General features: G+C 47.0%; 1 protein-coding gene across 3 annotated transcripts in view; it reads left to right on the forward strand.

Annotated features, from left to right (window-relative positions):
* The window catches only part of MAP7D2 (MAP7 domain containing 2), a 90,265-nt gene that overhangs the window by 64,471 nt on the left and 5,945 nt on the right, over positions 1 to 19,849 (forward strand). For all 3 annotated transcript variants that reach the window (XM_039852266.1, XM_039852265.1, XM_039852267.1), the window contains exons 9-15: positions 6,895 to 7,163; positions 7,694 to 7,826; positions 15,159 to 15,384; positions 16,125 to 16,229; positions 17,202 to 17,258; positions 17,676 to 17,754; positions 18,436 to 18,622. In XM_039852266.1, the coding sequence (XP_039708200.1) occupies positions 6,895 to 7,163; positions 7,694 to 7,826; positions 15,159 to 15,384; positions 16,125 to 16,229; positions 17,202 to 17,258; positions 17,676 to 17,754; positions 18,436 to 18,622 (1,056 nt within the window). The remainder of the gene's footprint in view (positions 1 to 6,894; positions 7,164 to 7,693; positions 7,827 to 15,158; positions 15,385 to 16,124; positions 16,230 to 17,201; positions 17,259 to 17,675; positions 17,755 to 18,435; positions 18,623 to 19,849) is intronic.

The raw sequence follows: 19,849 nt of genomic DNA on the forward strand, positions 1-19,849 counted from the left end.
TTTAATGTTCATCTATATGAGGAAAAAATTAATTCTTACAGCTCTGTGACTTGGACTTACCAGGAGGGTCTCCATTTGGGTCTTTTGGGTGGTCGTTGTGTGGGTCGACTTGGTTCTCACTAGGTACTTTTCACCTGGAGTCTTCCATGTAGTTACGGTGCAGTGTCAGCTGGGTCTGCAGTTAACCAGGGCTCGACCGAGTTGCAGATCCAACATGATCCATTCACCTGGCTGGCAGTTGATGCTGGCTGTTGGCTGGAGCTCAGCTTGAGCTGTCAACCAGAATAGCATGCCCACATGTAGCCTCTCCATGACTTAGGCACCTCACAGCATGGCAGCTGGGTTCCAAGAGGGAGTGTCCCCCAAAATGGGTGTCTCCCAGTACAGGAAATGAAAACTGCCAGGCCAGTTAAGGACTATGCCCTGAATTGGCACAGCATTCCTTCTCTGCTGTATTTTATTGGTCAAAGCAGTCAGGCCAACCCAGATTCGATGGGATAGAGAAATAAAAGGTCATGCGGAATGGAGGAGATATTACTGTGGCTGACTTTGGAAAATACAATCTGCCAAAGATCATCACTTTCAGACATAGCTCATATCTGAGATCAATTTTATATCAGGAAGCTGGCTTACATATATTTCACTTTATCTTGCATTGGAAACACAATAGATTTTGTTTGTCCATATGAGGAAAAAAATTAAAATCAGGTTGTCTGGATGGCCCCAAATAAGTACCTCCCACTCAGAATCACAGGCTCATGGACGGATCCTGGAACAAGCCTATTCCTTTGGTGGTTGAGGACAATAATTGATCGTTCCTGGGTGCCATTCCCACAGGCTTCTCTGGTAAATGTATGATATGGTTACCCCTACCTACAGATGAGCACTGGCAATTCAACTGTTGTTTTTTGCCACCACCATTGTCAAATTGGCTTTTACATTCTTGCCTGAAAATTTTCTTGAAAAGGATAATTAAAAATGGAAAGTTATACCCTTTCCTCACAGTCATACTTATATCTTCACCCAGTCCATAGTCCTATATTTTTAGTCTTACTAGAGAGCAATTTGAGTTTAGACCAATTTCTAAAAGCCTTTTCATTGTGAAATCATTTCAACCCTACAGAATAATTGCAAGCCTAGAACAAAGAACTCCTGTATATCTTTCTTCCGGTTAACCTTTAGCCACATTTGCTTCATCATTCCCATCTCCCTACTCACTCTCATTCACTCTCCATAGATGCAACACACACACGCACGCGCGCGCACACACACACACACACGCACACGCACGCGCGCACACACACACACACATTTTCCCCAGAACCATTTGGAAGTCATAGACGTCATGACCCTTTACCCCTAAGAATGAAGACATTCTTTTATATAAGCACAGTACAATTGTGAAAGTCAGAAAATTTAACTTTGACATAATACTGTTACTTAATTTACAGTCTATACTCCACTTTTGCCAGTTGTTCCAACGAGATCCTTTATAGCATTTTTTCCCCTGGTCCAAGATCCAACCCAGACTCCCACACTGCATTGAGTTGTCTTGTCTCCTTTAACCTGGAATAGTTGTTCAGCCTGTCTTCTTCTTGACCTCTGCATTTTAAAAGAGCACAGGCCAGTTATTTTGAGGACTGGTTTTTAATTTGGGTCGGTCTGGTCTGCTGTTTCCTCATGATTAGACTCAGGTTATGCATTTGGGGCAGGAATCCCACTGAAGGGATGGCGCCTTCTTCTCATTGCATTTTATCAGGAGGCCAAGGTGTTGGGTTGTTTCATTACTGATGATGGCAACTTCGATCACTTGCTTAAGGTGATATACACAGGTTTCTCTGTTATAAAATTGGTCTTTTCCTCTCTGGGAAGGAATAAACTGTGGTCACAAACAAAGACTTTTCAAAATGTTGGCTGAGCTGTGCTGACAAGGCCACAGACCCCTCCCATCCTGTGGGTGGGCTGTATTCACTGTGCCTGGTGTCAAGTGGCTTTGGAAAAAATAGAACTAGATTCCAAGATGTAGAGGAAAAAAGTCCTTTGGGGTTCTGCTTGCAATAAGCTCATGTTCAGAAGCGTGACAACCCTCTCCTGAGAGTTATTCTTGCTGCTCTACTTACAGAGGTGTTTGTTCATATTTCCTACAGTCATGGAACCACAGAAGGTTATATAATCCTGCCTTGTGCACCAGAAAGGCCTGTCTCTGCCATCTGAACAAAACTTGTGAACCCCCTTTGTTAGATTTTAAATACTGGAAGTATTGAACTTCTAACAATTAAAGTGGAGGCACTATAAAAAAAAAAAAAGATGAAGAATCGGTGACTTGGGTGCCGGCCATGACTCTCTCATCTGTTGACATCTCTTGGGAAAGGTCATTTAAACGCTTAAGACTGGTTTTCTTATCTGAAATATGGTAAATAGTCATTTCCCACCTACCTCAGTTGGTTATTGTGGCGATCAAATAGACCCTTGCTTGTTAAACAGAGAAAATACTTAAAAATAAAACACTGTGAAAACACAGTGAGTTCCCCCTGGTTAATTTGTGTTTAATTTCTTTGATCAACCAAGATACTTATTTCTAGGAAATTGGAGTGGGGCGAGATGACTTTGCCAGACTTTGTTTGGCTTGCAGTAGTGTGAGCAGGGCTGGTCGGAGAGCTCTGAGACCTGTCAGACCCACCTCACCTGGTTCAAGCTGCCCGAGCTTAGTAGCTCTCGAAATGCTTGACATGGTACTAAAGGCATGTGGAGAAGTGGCAAGGCAGGATGGGCAGGAAACTAAAGATATGGAGATAAAATAGGGAACTTCTAAGATTGTCTTCTATGCTCTCTTTGCATTTGGTCACCACTTAGCATGCCAAAAAAAAAAAATCTGATTTAACACCTGTATCTCTAATTTGAAGGTTGAGTTTGTTGTTATTGTGTGTGTATGTGTCTCTCTAATTTTTATTTTTATTGGACAGGGGCTGGGGTAGGTGAGTGTAATCAGACTTCTTCATATATTGAGTTTTATCCCAAATAATCCATTACTTCTCGGGTAGAAATTGTTTTTAGATGTGTGCTCATGGATAATTGGCCCAGTTTTACTTTGAATAGAACCTCACAGACTGTGATGTCAACAAAACCTAAGTGCGACTGTTTTGTTAAAGCAAGTTGGGACAAGGCTGCTCGGGGCCGAGCTGACCCGAGGCTGTCAGACCCTCTTCCACCTAGGTCAGTCTGGCCTTTCCTCCTTGGAATTGTGATCCTGCCCCACATTGTCATCCACAGGCTCCAGGCACACTGATTAAGGGTGACTTCATCAGGCTGCATTCCCTTCTGATAGTGAGCCATTTAAATCAGACCCAGGGGTCATGTTGGGATCCAGATGCTGGCTTTCTGCTGCTAAGGCTGGACGATCGAATGGATTGGGCCTACAGCCAGTTCAGGCCTCTTACCCATTCCCCTCGGTCCAGCCCGGGTCCCCGCATGGTGGGAGTTCTGTCTGTAGAAAGGTTCCCCATCCATCTGCCCACTCGTGGGCAGAGGCACCAGCACAGTGCAAGTCCCCCAGGGTGGAGCCTGCCTCTTCAGGCAACGCTTACAGAAGCTCGGAATGTGGGCTTGTCGCAGGCAGGTCCAGAGAACGCTCAAAGGCACCCAGCATCAGTCCCACCTATCAGAGAAATCATGCCTCGCCCCTTGGGGAGGAGGATGAGGGCAAGGAAGAAGAGCAGATAGCTTTTTGCCTGTCTTTTTAATACCAGAAATTCCTATTTAATGAGTCAAGGTAGGAAGGCTTATGGAGGAGAAGCTGTTTTCATCAGCATCATCTGCCATAAAAATAGAAGTCTTTCCTATTGCCTCTCTCTCCAGATCCCAAATCCAGGGTGATTCTTTGCCATTCCCTGTCCCTGTGTTTGGACAGAAGCCACACCTAGCATGCACATGATATTCTAGGGAATGGGTGACCTGTTTGGATCTTCCCAAGGCATTAGACCAGGTCCCTTGAGACTCCTCCTGTGGTTATAGCAGCACTGTGGCCTTGGATGACAGCGTGCAAGGAGGGCATCACTAAGTAAAAATTCACCCGCCGTGTGTTTATACAGGTGATTTGAACCTAAACACCGGGTTTTGCAGCCGATTCGAAAATGGTGCTCAATGGAGCATTGTCATCGTGAGAGGGCGGGGCCTGAGGTCCCCAGTATCACCATTCTTCCTCCTGGTTTTGGTTCATTCTTGTCTGTGAGGAGAATTCAGATTTTTAGTTTATCATATATTTAATCAACACTGATATCTAACAGCTATTGGGTGCTTACTCTGTGCTAGTTCTAAAGTGAGCATATGAGGGTCTTGGTGACTCTAAACTCAGGCTTAGCCACTACTGCAACACAGGGAATGGGGCAGAGTCGTAAGAAGTGGAATCGGGGAGACGTGGGCTAAGACCACAGGTCCGTGGCCTCCTTAACCTCTGTCCGCCCGGTTTCCTCCTCTGTTAAGTGACCCTAATGGTAGTATTGCGTCATATTGGGTTTTGACAACTAAAAGGCACATGTATACGCACATACATGCCAAAATTTGTGTAGGTATACATGTAGCAGCACAGTGGCTGGTGTGTAGACAGCACTCAGGAAGCGTGGACGCCGTTTTAGAGGAGGATAATGGAAGGCTGAACTCCAGGTCATTTGAGGAGGGATCCAGGTGTGACTCTGTCAGAACACATAAGCACTAGTAATTACCTCTCAGTCTCAGGCTCTCAGGAAGCTCATTGGTGCGCCTCGATGTTACTGGGGCAGTCTTGCCCCTGAGGGGACATTTGACGATGTTTGGAGACATTTTTGGTTGTCATAGCCTGAGGGCGGCTGGGGTGGGTAATGGAGATCCAGTGGGTCAAGGCCAGGGTTGCTGCTAAACATCCTGCAGTGCACAGGACAGCCTCACAACAAAGAATGATCCGGCTCCAAATACCAGGAGTGGCAGGGTTTAGAAACCCTGGTGCATGTGCTCCTATCTGTACATGGAGGGTACGAGGGTTCTGTGCACAACTTTTATTTGAGTAAGTCTAGCAATGAAATTAGAAAACCAGGGTTATAATAGTTCATCTGGAAAGAAACTCTTGGTTGCCGAGAGGTCCCTTAGGAATGGTGGGCTGAGTCAGCTGAGCCCAGGGGCGGAGGGAGAACAGTTTGCATAAGGGACGCACCATCCACACAGATGAGGTGTCACAGGAGTTCTGTGTGGCTCCCGGCCTACCAGAATGATGGCACAGGGAAGTCAGTGCGGCCAGTGCGAAGCGACTCTCTCTGAGGTTAGAGCCGTCCAGTGCAGACCGCTGGAGAGGGGCGTACAGCCCACCTGGAAGTGGGATCTGGACTGATTCCATATCAGTAAAATAGCTGATGCTGAGAAACTGAATTTCAAAAATTCAAACCATGTTCAAGTTGTATTTGTTGGGTCAAGTGATCACATTACTGTGTGGCCCTCGGCCTGGCATTAACTGAGAGGTGTTCTCCTGGGCACCCGGGGTTGGCCATTTAGCATGAGAGCATCGTTGGAAAACCGGCCTGCATTTTAGTCAGTCCACATACCACCTAAGGATTATTTTTCCAGCTCAAGACCAAGTTTAATATTGACCTGATCATATGTTTTCTTCTCATTAGGATCCGACTAGGTAACTCTTAAAGCCTCTGGTGAAAAATTGGCCTTTAATATTAGGTCGAGTTGCCATTTTTATTGCTGTTTTTATAGATTGAAAACAGTCGAATATTAGCAATTTCATATGGTTCAAACTGCTACAGGATTGAAAGTGACAATTTGGAATTTACGTGCAGATTATGTTTTCCTTAAAGGAACTCTGCCACATTCCCGTGCCAACTGCTACATAAACTTAGTGTCTAAAGCTAGACTTTTCCCTATGTAATCAACATCTAGGCCTCATCAGGAGCCAGGCCTAGGCCAACACACCTATAATGGACCTTCTTCCAACAGACATAAGACAAGCTCCTGCATTTTAACAAAGTGCTGTTTTCCTGGGTAGAAATGGCCTTGTCTTCACCTTTGCATCTTCCTAGTAGCAAGAAAGATTCTTTTAAACCTGAAGACCCTCCCAAAAGACACCACCTCTCCCAGCCTCTTGGCCGACTTTGTTCCTCAGCATTTAAAAAGGAACCAAAATAAAAAATAAAAAGGAATCAGATGTCAATTGTATCTCAGTAAAGGTGAAATTTAAAAAAAAAGAAAGAGACCATGGACCTCGATGACATTATGCTGAGCGAGATAAGCCACACACAAAAGGAAAAGTCCTGTGTGATTCTACTTCTGTAAGGTACCAGGAATAGGCAAATTCCTGGAGACAGAAAGCGGAAGGGAGGTTGCCAGGAGTGGAGGAGGGAGGAACGGGGAGTTAGTGTTTAATGGGCACTGAGTTCTGTGGATGGGCGGAGGTGATGGTTGCACCACAGTACACACGTAATGTCATTGAACTGTACACTTACAAATGGTTAAGATGGTAAATTTTACGTTACATGACTTTTGCCACAATAGGAAAAAGGAGCCAGCTTGTCCATTGCCATATGCTGAAGTCAGATCTAGCTCTGGCGTTCATCTAAAAAGAGGAGGTGGGAAAATGCCTAACGCTCCATCTTTACGTTGTCATCAAACTTAAGTGAAATTAGGACATGATGTTACCAGCTGGGCTTCCTAAAATATTGTCCCTTCCACCAGGACATCTTATAGCTACCATATGTTCCTGTTGGGGGGGATAGTACTTCAGGGACTTTAAAGTGTGTGCTAAGCCTTACATTTGTTCCTCTTGAAGGATGAAATCATTCAACTTTTTGGAACCAGGTGTCTTAAGAATAGAGAGTGCTGCGGTCAGGCCCAGTGATCACCTCTTGGCCTGTTTTTGGTTTTCAGGGGAACGTCAAAGGTGTATCCACAGTCTCCAAAGAATGCGAAGCTGCCATACCCAGGGTCTCCCGTGAAGTACCGTTTACCTGCTTTTCCCAGCCTGGACACGCCTAAGAAGAAAGCAGAGAAAGAGAAGAGCAACAAGGAGAGGGAGGTGGCCCTGGCTCCGTGGGAGACTACCCCACTGTGGGAGGATGCCCCAGAGAAGCACATAGTGGACAGGCATATCACTGAGAAGCATGCAGCTGCACGTGGAAAGGCCGAGAGCTGCGGAGGTAGGCCCTCTGACCCAGTCCACGTGGGAGGCTTGTGTTTTGAGGAGGGGAGGAGTGTTCCCTAAGACAGCTGCGCGCCCTCGTGCTTCCTCAGGCTTGCGCGTTGCCCGAGTCCTTCCCCTTGGTCACCTGAGGGTCCCTGGCGGGACAGGCATCAGGGGGACTGAGCTGCACCTGGACAGCACCATCACATCCACACAGTCTGTTTCTTTAGTCCTGCGAGCTGCTGCGATGGATGCAGTGAGTTCACATCCAGATGAGAGCAGCAGTGGTGGCTGCTATGGAACTTGCTAGTGACCCTGTCTCTCCTCCTCACCTTTTCACCGCCGTCCACTGTGAAATACATGCAGGTCACAACCGCGTATTGCAGCGTCTGCTCAATGGCGAGGTTGCGCTAGTTCACAACAGAGGCAGATATTTTCGTTGAGCATTTCCCGTCCCCCACTGGGGTGAGCTTTTCGTTTCCGAGGGGCAGCTGCCATGTGAGTCAATCACGATTTCATCGCCTTTGATCTTTTCCTCTGCTGCAGCCTCAGGGAAGCCCACAGCAGGTACCACCGATGCAGGGGAAGCCGCAAAGATCTTGGCCGAAAAGAGACGACAGGCCCGGCTACAGAAAGAACAGGAAGAACAGGAACGTCTGGAGAAAGAAGAGCGGGAAAGGTATAGGGGTGCTCAGAGTTTTGCCGCGATCTCGCGTAAAAGGCTGTGGTGGAAAGAGCAATTCATCTTCCTTTCTCGAGTTTTGGAATTGATAAAACCTCGGGAAAAGTATAGGTCTGTGTGGCAGGTGTTCAGGAGACTGCATCTCCTAGTAGATGTCATTAACAGCGATGGAACTTGGCCCTTTTCAGATGACCTGGAAACTCGTAGCTCCTGGAGCCAGCAGCTTCCCATTCTCCAGTTGGACTCTACGACCAGCCAGGCTTTGTAGAGCTATCAGAAGAGTTTGAGCTTTCTTTATAGACTGAGATTCTCCCTGAAAAGACAGGGGATTCTGGATGTAGAGGTTTTGATTCTGATTCCTGAATTGTTGTTTCCCAATTATCCTAAATCGCGCCCCTCAAGTGAGAGGGGAGGGTTGAGCCGAGGCCTCTGGATGGGGTGGAAGCCAGCCTCATAGTCTGAGAAATATGAGGTATGGGGACTCTCACCCTGGAGCATGACAGAAGAGGTCATGGTGCTGGTCCCTAAGTTTGGAAGGTGTCCGAATCAGCCTGGGAATGTAGTGAAAATACACAGGCCCAGGCCCTATCCTGCCTCAACAACTCACCAGAGTGTGAGAGGCACTGCTTTGTTAGCGCCAGGCACTTGGTCAAGATTCGGGAAGTTTGCCTTTTCTGATCTCGATATTCAGAAGGGAATGCATGTTGAAAGACAAGGTAGATTTCATTTCTAAATTGATAAAGGAAGCTTTTAAGATAATCACAGAGTGCAATCCAGTGCTATTTAGAGAATTAACATGACAGGAAGCAAGTATGCTGTAGGCACTGAACTGAGAGTAATAAATAATACAGTATTCTTCATCTTTAAGTGACCTTGGCAAGTCTTTTGTGGTCTGTGATTACAGGTTTGTTGATTTATTTTTTTAAAGGGATAGGGTGGTAGGTCTGGCTGGTTCCTTCTTCAAATTCTGGACTTCTGTGATGATTTTCATAACTCCAGACTTTTGGTCAACAGAGGCAGAGCTTTTCATTGAGTGACGTGCTTGGGCTGGTTTGGGTGGGGTCACAGGATGTGCGAAGGGAGGTCACAGGAGATGAAGATGCATCCCAGGCCCTCAGATGACAGGCCTTGGTAATTGCAGGCACTGAGCCAGGTAACCTGACTGTAGCCGTGCACTGTGGAAGGTGAAGTTCTCTACCTTCCAGCGACTACTCTCGCTCACATTTTCTTCACAGCCCAGTTGCTGAGAGAACTGATCGCGCTTCCTCTCTATTTCCTCAGCCCACATTCGGTCTTCATATCTCACATTCATCATTCTTTCTCACAGCCAGACTCTTAACCCATTCCTTTGTTGGCTTTCACTCTGTTCATCTTGGCCTTGCTTCTTTGGCCTATCCTTCTCGGTCTCTTTGGTCCCCCCCTCCCCGCCTCACATGTCACCTGGGTTCCCACCCTCAGTCCTTGGCCGTCTTCACCTGACGAGCCCTCCCGAACATTGGTGCTTCCTCCTCCTCCCAGTGCCCTCATCGTGCTTCAAAAGATTTGAGGCTCACATGTCACGCCATGGTTTCATATTGAGTACTTGGTATGCTAAACCAACTCTGTTGTCATCTCCCGTTCTACGTTCATTTTCCCTTTGCATCTGTTTCTGAAGCTGATTTCATCTTACTTTGTTCTGTAAACCATCAATACTTTCTGGTACAAGGGAGGCACGAAGTTACATGTGTACTGATGACTCCTGAGTCTGTGCCTATGGCCTGGTCTCTCGCTAGGGCTGTGCTGTCCGGTACCATAGCCTCTAGTCCTGTGTGGCTACCAAAACGTAAATCACTAAAGTGTAGTAAACTTCAGTTCCTCAGCCGTATTAGCCACATTTCAAGTGCACAGCCGCTACATAGTAGCTGCTAGTAGCTACCATAGTGGGTGGCACAAATCTCTAGAACATTTCCCTCATCATAGAAAGTTCTATTGGATAGCAGTGGTCTCGAACTTAGAGGCCGTATTTCACATTGCCTGTATGCTTTCATTGGAGTGTGTCTCATATGCACCTCAAATTGAACACTTTCGAAGCAGATCTAATCTTTGCCCCAAACTTCCTGTTCCCTTCACAAGTCGTGTCTCCGAATCTCCAGCACCCAAATCGGAAGTGTCGGAGCCAGCTCTCTTTCGTCCTTGGTATCCCCTCAGTCCTCAGGTCCATCTGGGATGCCTCTTTAGCATCTCTCGTCTCTCTTCTTCTCCAGGCCCTCCTGTCCTCAGCTCCGGCCCCTGCTATCTCTCAACTGGACTGTGTCTATGGCACCCCAGCTGAGCTCCCTGCTCTAGGTCTCCCGGAGCTTGTCCACACTGTGTCCCCAGTGACTGTTTGCACATAAGTGTCATTGTCATGCTCCTGTTCTTTACCTAGCCAGAGACTCCCCTGCCCACAGGATCCACTGAAACCCACCAATAGACCCTCAAGGCCAGCCATGACCTGGCCACCGCCCACCCTTCCACCTCCAGCACTCTGGCACCGGCGTGTCGAGCTCTGTGACAGGCCCCACCACGCAGTTCCATACCTCCGCTTTCGCTCTGCGCCACGTAGATTCATGCTCCTCTCTAGAAAGGCCTTTTCTCCAGACTCGGCTCAAGCCTAGCTCTCTGTCTGAAGCCTTTCTGTCCCTGCACCTGAGAGAGACCTGACCTCTCCCACTCTTCCGTCTTCCTGAGCCCAGGTGTCCAACAGACTAGCAGCCTCATTTTTTTTCAGAGGCCCACTTTTCCCCTGCTAAGCACCTTAAAAGGCTGAGATTGTCTTTGGATCACTGATGCTGGCGCTCAGTAAATGTACAAGGAAGGCAGAGAAGGAGGAAGAGGCCAGCTAAGACACCACTGCGGTCGTAGGGTAAGAGAAGGAGAAGGCTAATGTAGTCTGGCCAAGATAGACCTGGAAAAAGGGCAGGCGAGCTCACAGCAGGTGTTCCAGCTCCGGTCTGCGTCTGCGCACGCGCACAGCCGACAGAAACAGGCCGGTTCAAAGTCGATGCTAAGGTGTGAGTCTAAGGACTTACGGCAGTGGTGTACCCAATAACCGATGAAGGAAGGAGAGAAGGGATTAGTTTTAGAGGATAAAAACTATGCGTGTGATTTTAAATAAACTAAGTTGGAGGTGCCTGCAAAATGTTCACGTGAGTGGAAAGGGAGTTGACACCTGGTAGAAATGAGAGCAATGCACTTGACCCAAAACCAATTTTCCTCTCTCTTGCCAGAAAATGGAGCCTTGCATAGCACCACGTGAGAGGTGAGAAAGTACCAGACAACCTGGGGCTGGAACACAGCGGATACCTCTTAAAATAAGATCATCCTCACATCTCTTTTGTGCTTAGAGTCAGTAGTCAAAGCCACAGAAATGTGGTTTTCGGATGACAGAATATAGAGAAAAATAAAGATACTTGAGCCAAACTGTGGAAAGCCAATTATTGTCACAAACTGACGAGGGAAACACCATCAGGGACGAGACTGTTCAGAACAGAAGGGCCGACAAGAGTCCAGATAGCTAGGGCCTAGGAAGAAGAGCAAAAGCTGGTCCAGTCCCCACCAGCAGTGACATCAGGGTTCTTTTTGAAGCACGCAGAGCAGGGCACAGCCCCTGGGCGTGTGGGTGGCCCAATCCCAGGATTCTTGGATTGAGGCAAGGAAGCCTAGAGCCCAGGTCCACCCCGGGGAAGGCACCGGCAGAAACCAGCAAGCCAGAGATCTTACTGTGATTCCAAAATGGGGCATGTTAAGTCATATTAAGAAGCTAAAATAGCTGCTAGGGGCCCACGTAGAAAAACATGCAAATTAGGCAGACCCCACAAGCAAAGGCACGTAGCCAGGCCAAAGGTCAGTATCCACACAAGCGTTAGCCCCAGGCCTGGGACTGCAGGCAGAGGTCCCCGTGCTGCTCAGACCTGGTGTCTTACTGGCTAAGCCTCCAGGGGATAGGCTCTTGGGGTGAGAACTGGGGCCTGCAGGACCTGTCCTACTTGCAGTGCTGGCAGGCAATGGCGGCAGCTGAGGCAGGAAGGGATAGCCCGGGTGACACAGCCTCGTGGGTGCAGGGTTGAGGACAGGACTTCATGGGAAGGATATTTAATGCTGTCTAAACCTGCAAGATACGTCAAGACTGAGGAAAGGCTGCTGGTCTTGGCATTTCGGAGATGAACTGAGATTTCGGAGGGATATCGTGGAGACGGTGGAGACATAAGCCAGCTTAGAAGAGGTCAGAGGGCGGAGGCTCTGAATGTCAGCTGGATGCTAGAGGCTGTGGGTGGAAGGCAAGGGAGAGTTGTTTGAAACTCCTGAGACCTGAGTATTTTTGCCAACTGCGGAAAGGTACTTATAGAAGGGTGAGACGATGGAAGAAAGAGATGAGATGGTCGTAGGAACACGGTAAGAAAGAGTATGGCGTTAATAGCGCAAGTGGTGGCATTTACAATCCTTCGCCGCTAAGCAGAGGAAGAAAGGGGAAATTTCTGAGTGTAACGCCACAGAAAAGAGATGCTCAGGTGGCCCCTGGCTTCTCTGCGAAGTGGACGGTGATGCCAGCAACTGAGGAGGATGTCAAAGACAGAAAAGATTTGGACCGTTTCCACAGGGAGGGGGCTGAGAGTCTGGAGTAGCCACGGGCGCTCAAGGACAGATGACCAGTCAGCTTCGTTTGGGCCTTACTCGAACCAGTGTTGGCAGCCCAGGAGGAACACAGGTGGTCCTGAGGGCCACGCAGGCCTGGAATCGGACAACAGAGTGGCCTCCATGCTGTTCCAGAAATGCTCAGGAGGGCATCTGATGCCTGGGGCACCGAGAGAAGAGGGAGCAGACGCAAGCGACTGCACAGTGCTACCCGGAGCGGGTCAGGAGAGAAGGTGGTGAAGGATGCAGTGAGAACAGATCAAAGAAGGTGATGTTTAGGATATTAAAGGTTAAGGTTTGTTTAGGATGTTAAAGGTTAAGCTTTTTTTAAACAAAAGCTTTTAAGCACAAAAGGTAGAGAGTACAGTGAAATGCACATACTTGTCCACAGATTGAACAGTTCGATTCTGAGCATGCGTCGCAGTTTTGTGCACGTGGGAAAGGTGGGACAAGAGGGGCTGCTGGAGGTTGGGCAGTGTTAAATGAAGACCCTCAACTAATGACCGGTGACGGGGATAAGGATGCATCTGTTGTATGATGACCATGATGCACTTTTCTGGTACTTTGCACCTGGTGAGGAAGGGGGATGGGTTCGGGGTGGGTGACAAGAACAAGATCTGGTGAACTCTGGAGAGAACTGCATAATGGTGGCAAGGACAGCGGGGTGGAGGCGGCCCGTAGCACAGGGGCGATGGGGAAACGACCAAATCCGTGTTCTCTTTGGTTCTTTAAGCAAGGAGACAATGTTCATCCTTGGACAGGATATCGAAGGATTCGGTTTCACACAGGCGAAGCCAGTTTTTACCTACTCAGGGAGAGCCAGAGTTTTCCTTAATGGAAAGAATTTTATCTGTAACAGGAGGGACAAGTAGGGGCTAATGGGCCTGTGGGGAGGGATTTCTGTTGTGGGTGATTATGGAGACTTAGGGGCCAAGAGGATGTGTTATTTACTATGTGCGCGCATTGGGCACCTCTGAAGTCCTCGTGGTAAAACGAGAAACTGGCCTTTCAGATCCTGAAGATGAAGATAAAGGTGAAGCAGCTTGGGCCTTAATTCACACACAAAGTATCCTTTGTGTACTGACTTCTCTGGGGCAATCACAAGCAGCTCCTTAAAAGAGATGAGAACTGAATGCAATGATTAACCTCTGATAAATCTTCACATGTTCATGTGTGATAATCCTGTGTCGGGCGTACTTAGTCTGTCATTGAGGAATCTGAGAACTGCAGTTTCTTTCTGATCCGGCCCCGCAGTGCTCTTCTCCAGAGTGCTCCAGAATATCCGTTAATTTCAGTTGTTCCAGACATGCTTTGGGGCACTGCAACCCCTTTTACTGTAGAATATATTATCATATACTGTTACAGTGTGAGGCTAATGTCTTTTTAAAATATTTCTTTGGTGACACATATGCTAACTGCCTCCACAGTTCCTGAAGCCGACCATTAGGATGGAAGGATGTTCTTTTTAGGTCTTGATCTTTTTATAACATTATACCAGCACCCTGTAAATCAGTGGCACATGCGTCCAAATAAAGACAGCTTCCGAAAAATGTACGGATTTATTAACGCACTTAAAAGAAGGACATTGGGAGTTGGAGAGAGGATTCATTTTCAATTATAAGACAAACTAGCATCTGGGAATCCATCTAGAGCCAGGCATTGTGCTAAGTGCTTCTCACACGTTATCTCATTTCTCACAGTGATGTCATGGAGGCAATAGTATAGCTATTCCCGTTTTTAAAATGGGCATCACAAAAAGTAAAAATAAAAAAATAAAATGGGCATCAGAAATGTTGAGTGACTTTCCAAGGAAGGGTCACAGGGTGAGGTGCACAATCAGAACGCAGTCTTGGTCTTGCCCATATGTCACATTGCCAATCAGTAACACACTGCAAGATGAGTGTGATTTCTCACATTTTTTTATAGATGAGGAAAGTGACACACACATGAACAAGAAGAACATTAGAAATTAAAAACAAGCGCTTAGACATTGCACTGTTTTTAGTTCTTTATCATCACATCACCAACCATTTGTCTATGGATGAAAAACGTCTAAATGTCATTCGATTTTTATATAGCAAAGAATAAAAGCTAAAATAGATTTTTAAAGATTGCCAAAATAAATGGAAATAGATCTTTTAATTTCTGTCTTAAATGTCAAGTTTCTTTTGAGGATTTTCTTCCATTTCCTGCTTCAGAAGTCATATACCAGTCAGAACCCAAAGTGAACGGTTTGAGCTCTTAGTCACTGCTCTTAAATTGCTGACTAGCACGGTTGTGGCCATTGAGACACTTAGTTTTTTTCTAGCTTAAATATTTATTTTCTTTAGTTTTTAAAAAATCATTAAATAAGAATGATGGGGCTATGGTCATTTGTAGATTGACTAGGGAACATCTTTGTCTTTATTACGGTATGTTCACAAATCAATACATCATTGCTCTTTGTATAACAGAATTTAAAGTCGACCCTGGTTAATATTTTTTTTGTTGTTGTTATATGGACTGGAGTGGCTTTCCAGGAAGGATGAGTCATTTTCTTAAGTGGATACTAATTCAACTACACGTGCCTGTGACTGTGCTGCTCATTCTGCTCCACTGTCTGTCAGCACCTGGCTCTTTGGCAATTTGTCTTTTGAGCGTGTCATTGTCTTCTAACAACAGTTATGTTGTCAAAAGGCTGGAGAAAGAGGAATTGAAAAGAAAGGCAGAGGAGGAAAGACTTCGCCTAGAAGAAGAAGCCCGTAAGCGGGAAGAGGAAAAGAAGCGGCAGGAAGAGGAAGAGAAAAGACAGGAGGAAGAAGAGGCCAAGAGGAAGGCCAAGGAGGAGCTGATGTTGAAAGAAGAGGAAGAAAAGGAAAAACAAGAAAAAGAAAAGCAAGAAAAAGCCGTAATTGAAAAGCAGGTACTGTATGAGTCTTCATAGAGAGTTTCCTTAAGGGCCCTAGTTTATATTACGTAAAATTAGTTAAATTTGAATGACTCGTTATATGTACTTGAAGTGTTTTCTTAAACTAACTGGGCTGGTTTGCAAATATGAGTTACTTTGGGAAATAAAAGCGAAGTCGGTGATGTTTGCTGTATGCCAGTTCGGGTTCCCCAAAGGCAGGTCGCGGATGAGAATTCGTGCTCCAGTAGTTTATTTGGGAGAAGATCCCAGGAAGCTGGCAGGGGAGTAAGTGCATTGATGAGTGAGTTCCTGTGGACAGCGGGAACTCCCTCCCTTTGGGACTAAGAGACTGTAGAACAGTCCTCAGAATTGTCTCCCCTGAGGGATGAGGAAACAGTTGTTTATCTACCAACTTCTGCCTCTCATGATTGAAGGTCAATCCTTGGGGAATTAACTTCCTGAAACTCCTGCCACATGCACACTTCATGGCCAGAGACCGCCCTCACACACAGAAAGTCCTTGGCCATGCACGGGAACTGTCCGCAGGTGATCTGCACCGTGGACCCAGGGTATATGAGTGAGGCCCGGCCATGTCGTGTCATGGAGCCGGCTGTGTAAATCCACACTGAATGTTGGAGCAGTACCCGCTTTGGAGTAGATGGTGCGGTGGAGGAACATATACAAATCCCAGGGCATTGGTACAGTGTTTTCTTCGCTTAGTAAAGCCTATGCCTTGGTTTACCTGTTTCTATCAGAAGGAAGCAGCAGAAGCAAAGGCCCAGGAAGCAGCTAAACAGATGCGTCTGGAAAGAGAACAGATCATGCTGCAGATTGAGCAGGAGCGACTGGAGAGGAAGAAGGTAAGGGCCAAGGCGTTAGGAGAATTTAGGGTGAGGCAGAACAGGAAGTAAATCCAGTTCTTTTTTGTAGTTGTTGGGTAGAGTGACCTTAGAAATGTCAAATTAGGTCAAGTTCGTTGATAATGCTGGTAAAATCTTCTATATCTGAATTACTTTTGCCATCTTGCTCTATCGGTTACTGAGAGAGGAGTGTTAAAAGCTCCATCTGTGATTATGGATTTGTCCGTCTCGCCTTCCAGTTCTATCAACTTTTGTTTTATGTTTTGAAGCTCTGCTATTAGGTGAATATATATTTCAAGCTATTAAATTGTCTTTTTGAATTGACACCTTTATCATTACGAAATGTCCTTCTTTATCTCTAGTAATACTTGCCTTAAAGTCCTCTTTGGCAGCCTTTTTTATGATTAGCATCTGCCTAGTAAATCTTTTTCTATCCTTTTACGTTGAACCTATGTGTATCTTTATAAGTGTGCATCTTGTAAGCAGCATATTGTCAGGACTTGTTATTTTAATCCAGCTCGATAGTCTTTGTCTTTAAATTGGAATTTTTAGTCCATTCACATTTAATGCGGTTATGAATAAAGTTGCGTATAAACAGGTTTATTATAAACGTCCATTCCCATGGCATCCTAGCTCCAGCCTGGACTTTGTGTTGCTGTAGGCCTGGCAGCTGGGAGAGCAATCTGTGGCTTCCCCTCCCGACTTGTACCCCAAGCCTGTCTTTCTCTAGGGTGGTCCTTTTGAATGGTAGGTGGTGATTTATTGATTTTTAGATAACCTTAGGAGAGGAAGGAGAAAGATGGAGTATAAATTGAATGTGGATTTGAGATACTTTCTAGTTCACTTCTCAAGCCCTTGACCTTGTTCGTAGGGCACAGGTGAACATCTGCAAAAGTAATGGAAAACATTTTGAACTTTCTGAGAAATGGGAAATTGCATATAGACCCAGCTTTTTTTGTTGTTTTTTTTCAGAGAATAGATGAAATCATGAAGAGAACAAGGAAGAGTGACGTGTCTCCAGAAGTGAAGGTAGGCATTCAGAGGACCATTTTAATAGTTCCTGTGCTGAGTAGAAAAGAATGGCAGATGTATTCAGTGGAATTGTAGGTGTTAGAGAGGATTAGCCAGAGAAAATGGACTCTTCCTGCTTTGTTCCTGGCTAGGTTAAGGAGGCTGTAGGTGCCTGAAGAGAGAGGAGTTTCGGAGACGGAGTGGTACTTAAAAATTTCCTCAGAGAAATGGGGATGGGGATGCAGGGGAGATAGAGTAGCCCATGAATAAAAAAGAGAATGGTAACCTATCAATTAATTTGTCATAGGCGCAGAAGACTCAAAGAATCATCACGGAGCGGGCAGATGGCCCAGCCTGATTCCAGATCTCCTCTGATGCTTTTTCAGAGCATTCGTCTCTCTATGTAAAGTAAGCCTTTCTTCTCTTTGTTTGTAGAAGGAAGACCTGACAGTGGAGCTTCAGCCTGCTGTGTGCGTGGAAAATAAGACAAAACCAGCTGTCCCGGACAAAATAGGTGCGTGTGGCGTCTGATTCTTGGGTTCCTCTTTTCAGCACATGAGGGCCCGAAGCGCTTCCTGCAGGGGACAAGCGCCCGTGGGCCTTAAGAGTGCAGTTTCCCTGGTGGAGCCTCCATCTCCAGAGCGGATCTGTCCAGCTCATTTGGAAGCCACTGGGTCCCTGGGTTACTCTAATAAGGCCAGCACAGGAGCGGGCTGTCTGCTGGCCCGTGCTGCTGTCCAGGGAGCTGAACTGCTGGGCAGGTTCCTAAGGACTGATTGCTGTTCTGTGGCGTTCTCCTGCCTTCTACGCTTTGGGATAGTCCAGCTCTTTTCTAGCACGTACACTGAAGACTCCTTGGGTTTGAATATTTTACGGCTGCCAAAGTCACAAAAGGTGTATCTAGCTCAAAGTCACTCTTCGCATTTCTCCGTTGCCTTGTGGGTAAAGAACCTGCTACCGGAGCCTGGGGACCTGTACAGTGTATGACACCAAGCCTCCTGGGTGGGTCATGAGCCCTGCACAGACACGGGTAATACCATCTGTCTTCTCTTCCCCCGTGTGAAAGTGATTACCTGAGGTTCTTTTTGCCAAAGGTGCTGCTGCATTATTGGTAGATGTCGATAGATATTTCCTCCGTCGTTCCATTGTTTTGGATATTTTACGATTAACAAAATGACCTTATGTTCTCAATCAGAAATCAATGGATTGAGCACCTGCCAGGAGGTTAACGGTGTGGAGTGTGCTGCCCCAGAAACTGTCCCCCAAGACATTTTCTCCAATGGGCTTAAACCAGCTGGGGGACTTGTTCATCTGGACGCCCTTGATGGGAAATCAAACAGTCTGGATGACTCAACCGAAGAAGTTCAGTCTATGGAAGTGAGGTAAGTCAATTTCTTTTACATTCGAGCCTCATCTCTTCCAGCAACACCTCCACTGCCTCGTAGTTGATCCCTTCATCTTTTACACACCCAGATCCCCTCGGGGAGGTTCAGTTGCCATTCAGGAAAGCCCTCAGGGGTACATTAGTGTCTTGAGTCAGGCTCCTTTGAAGCAGAGCCTGCGGCAGGGGGTCTAGGGCCTGCGATTTACTGGAGAGGTTTCTCAGGAGAAAGTGGAGGGACGGGTGAGCAGGAAGGAGCAGGGGAAGTCACTGGGCAACGATGCTGTCTCAGCTGGTCTCACAGGAGCTCTGGAGGATGCATTTCCACTAGAGTGGTCTGGATGATGTAAGGGAGGTGGTCTTTGTGCCACCATATCCGTCAGTCATTGGCTGTGGGCTTCTCAGGGTGAGGGGATGCAGGTATACTGTCTGTGTGGGCACGGGGCTCCTGTCAGCCTGAGGCACTTGTCCAGAAAAAGGGTGGCAGCTCAGAGTCCTTAGCTGCTGGGGGATGGGTACAGCCACAGGTACAGGAGATCTGGGTGGGGCACCAACAGGGCCTACTGTGTCCAGTGTCTCATGTTCAAGTAAACTTGTCATTGGAGACTTGTTAAAGGAACTAATTTACTTTGAAGTTCTAAATACTTAAGAAATTCTTAAACTTGTGTGTTTGTGGATGGCAACCCCTGGCAAATTAATCCCAGATGAAACGAGAACTCAGTTCGCCTGGGATTGGGGCAGGGCGCTGGAACCCGGAGCCCTGTGCAGCGCCATTGGAATGGGCGGTGGTGGCCCTCTGAGTCAGGAGGGAACGACAGTGTCGTGCACAAGCTCTACCAGAGCTCCAGCTGGCAAGGGCTTCCCCTGCCCTCCATGGTCATGAATTCTCAGCTTCGTCTGGGGAACAGGGCACGGGTGGGGGGGCGTCTTTCCCAGGACACAGTGATTGTGCCAGCTGGTGCACCCTGGCATTGAGCCAGACATGTGAAAACCCAGGGTGCAGCAAGTCCTGTGCAGACTGACAGCAGGGCCTCCTCAGCCCTTGCCTCGTCTCCCCTGCCACCGCAGGCCACCATCATGGCAGGTTTCCCCTAACCGGAGTCATTCTGCCCCCAGGTGAAAACAGCTGAGGCATCTTAAAGGTTAACACAATGTTTTTCCTCCCACCTCTGTTCTGAGCCAACTGTGCTTATTCTTTATATCTTTGGGTGGGGGAAGGGGACAAGAC

Source organism: Pteropus medius, unplaced genomic scaffold, assembly GCF_902729225.1.
Source record: "Pteropus medius unplaced genomic scaffold, Ma_sr-lr_union100, whole genome shotgun sequence".
Lineage (NCBI taxonomy): Eukaryota > Metazoa > Chordata > Mammalia > Chiroptera > Pteropodidae > Pteropus > Pteropus medius.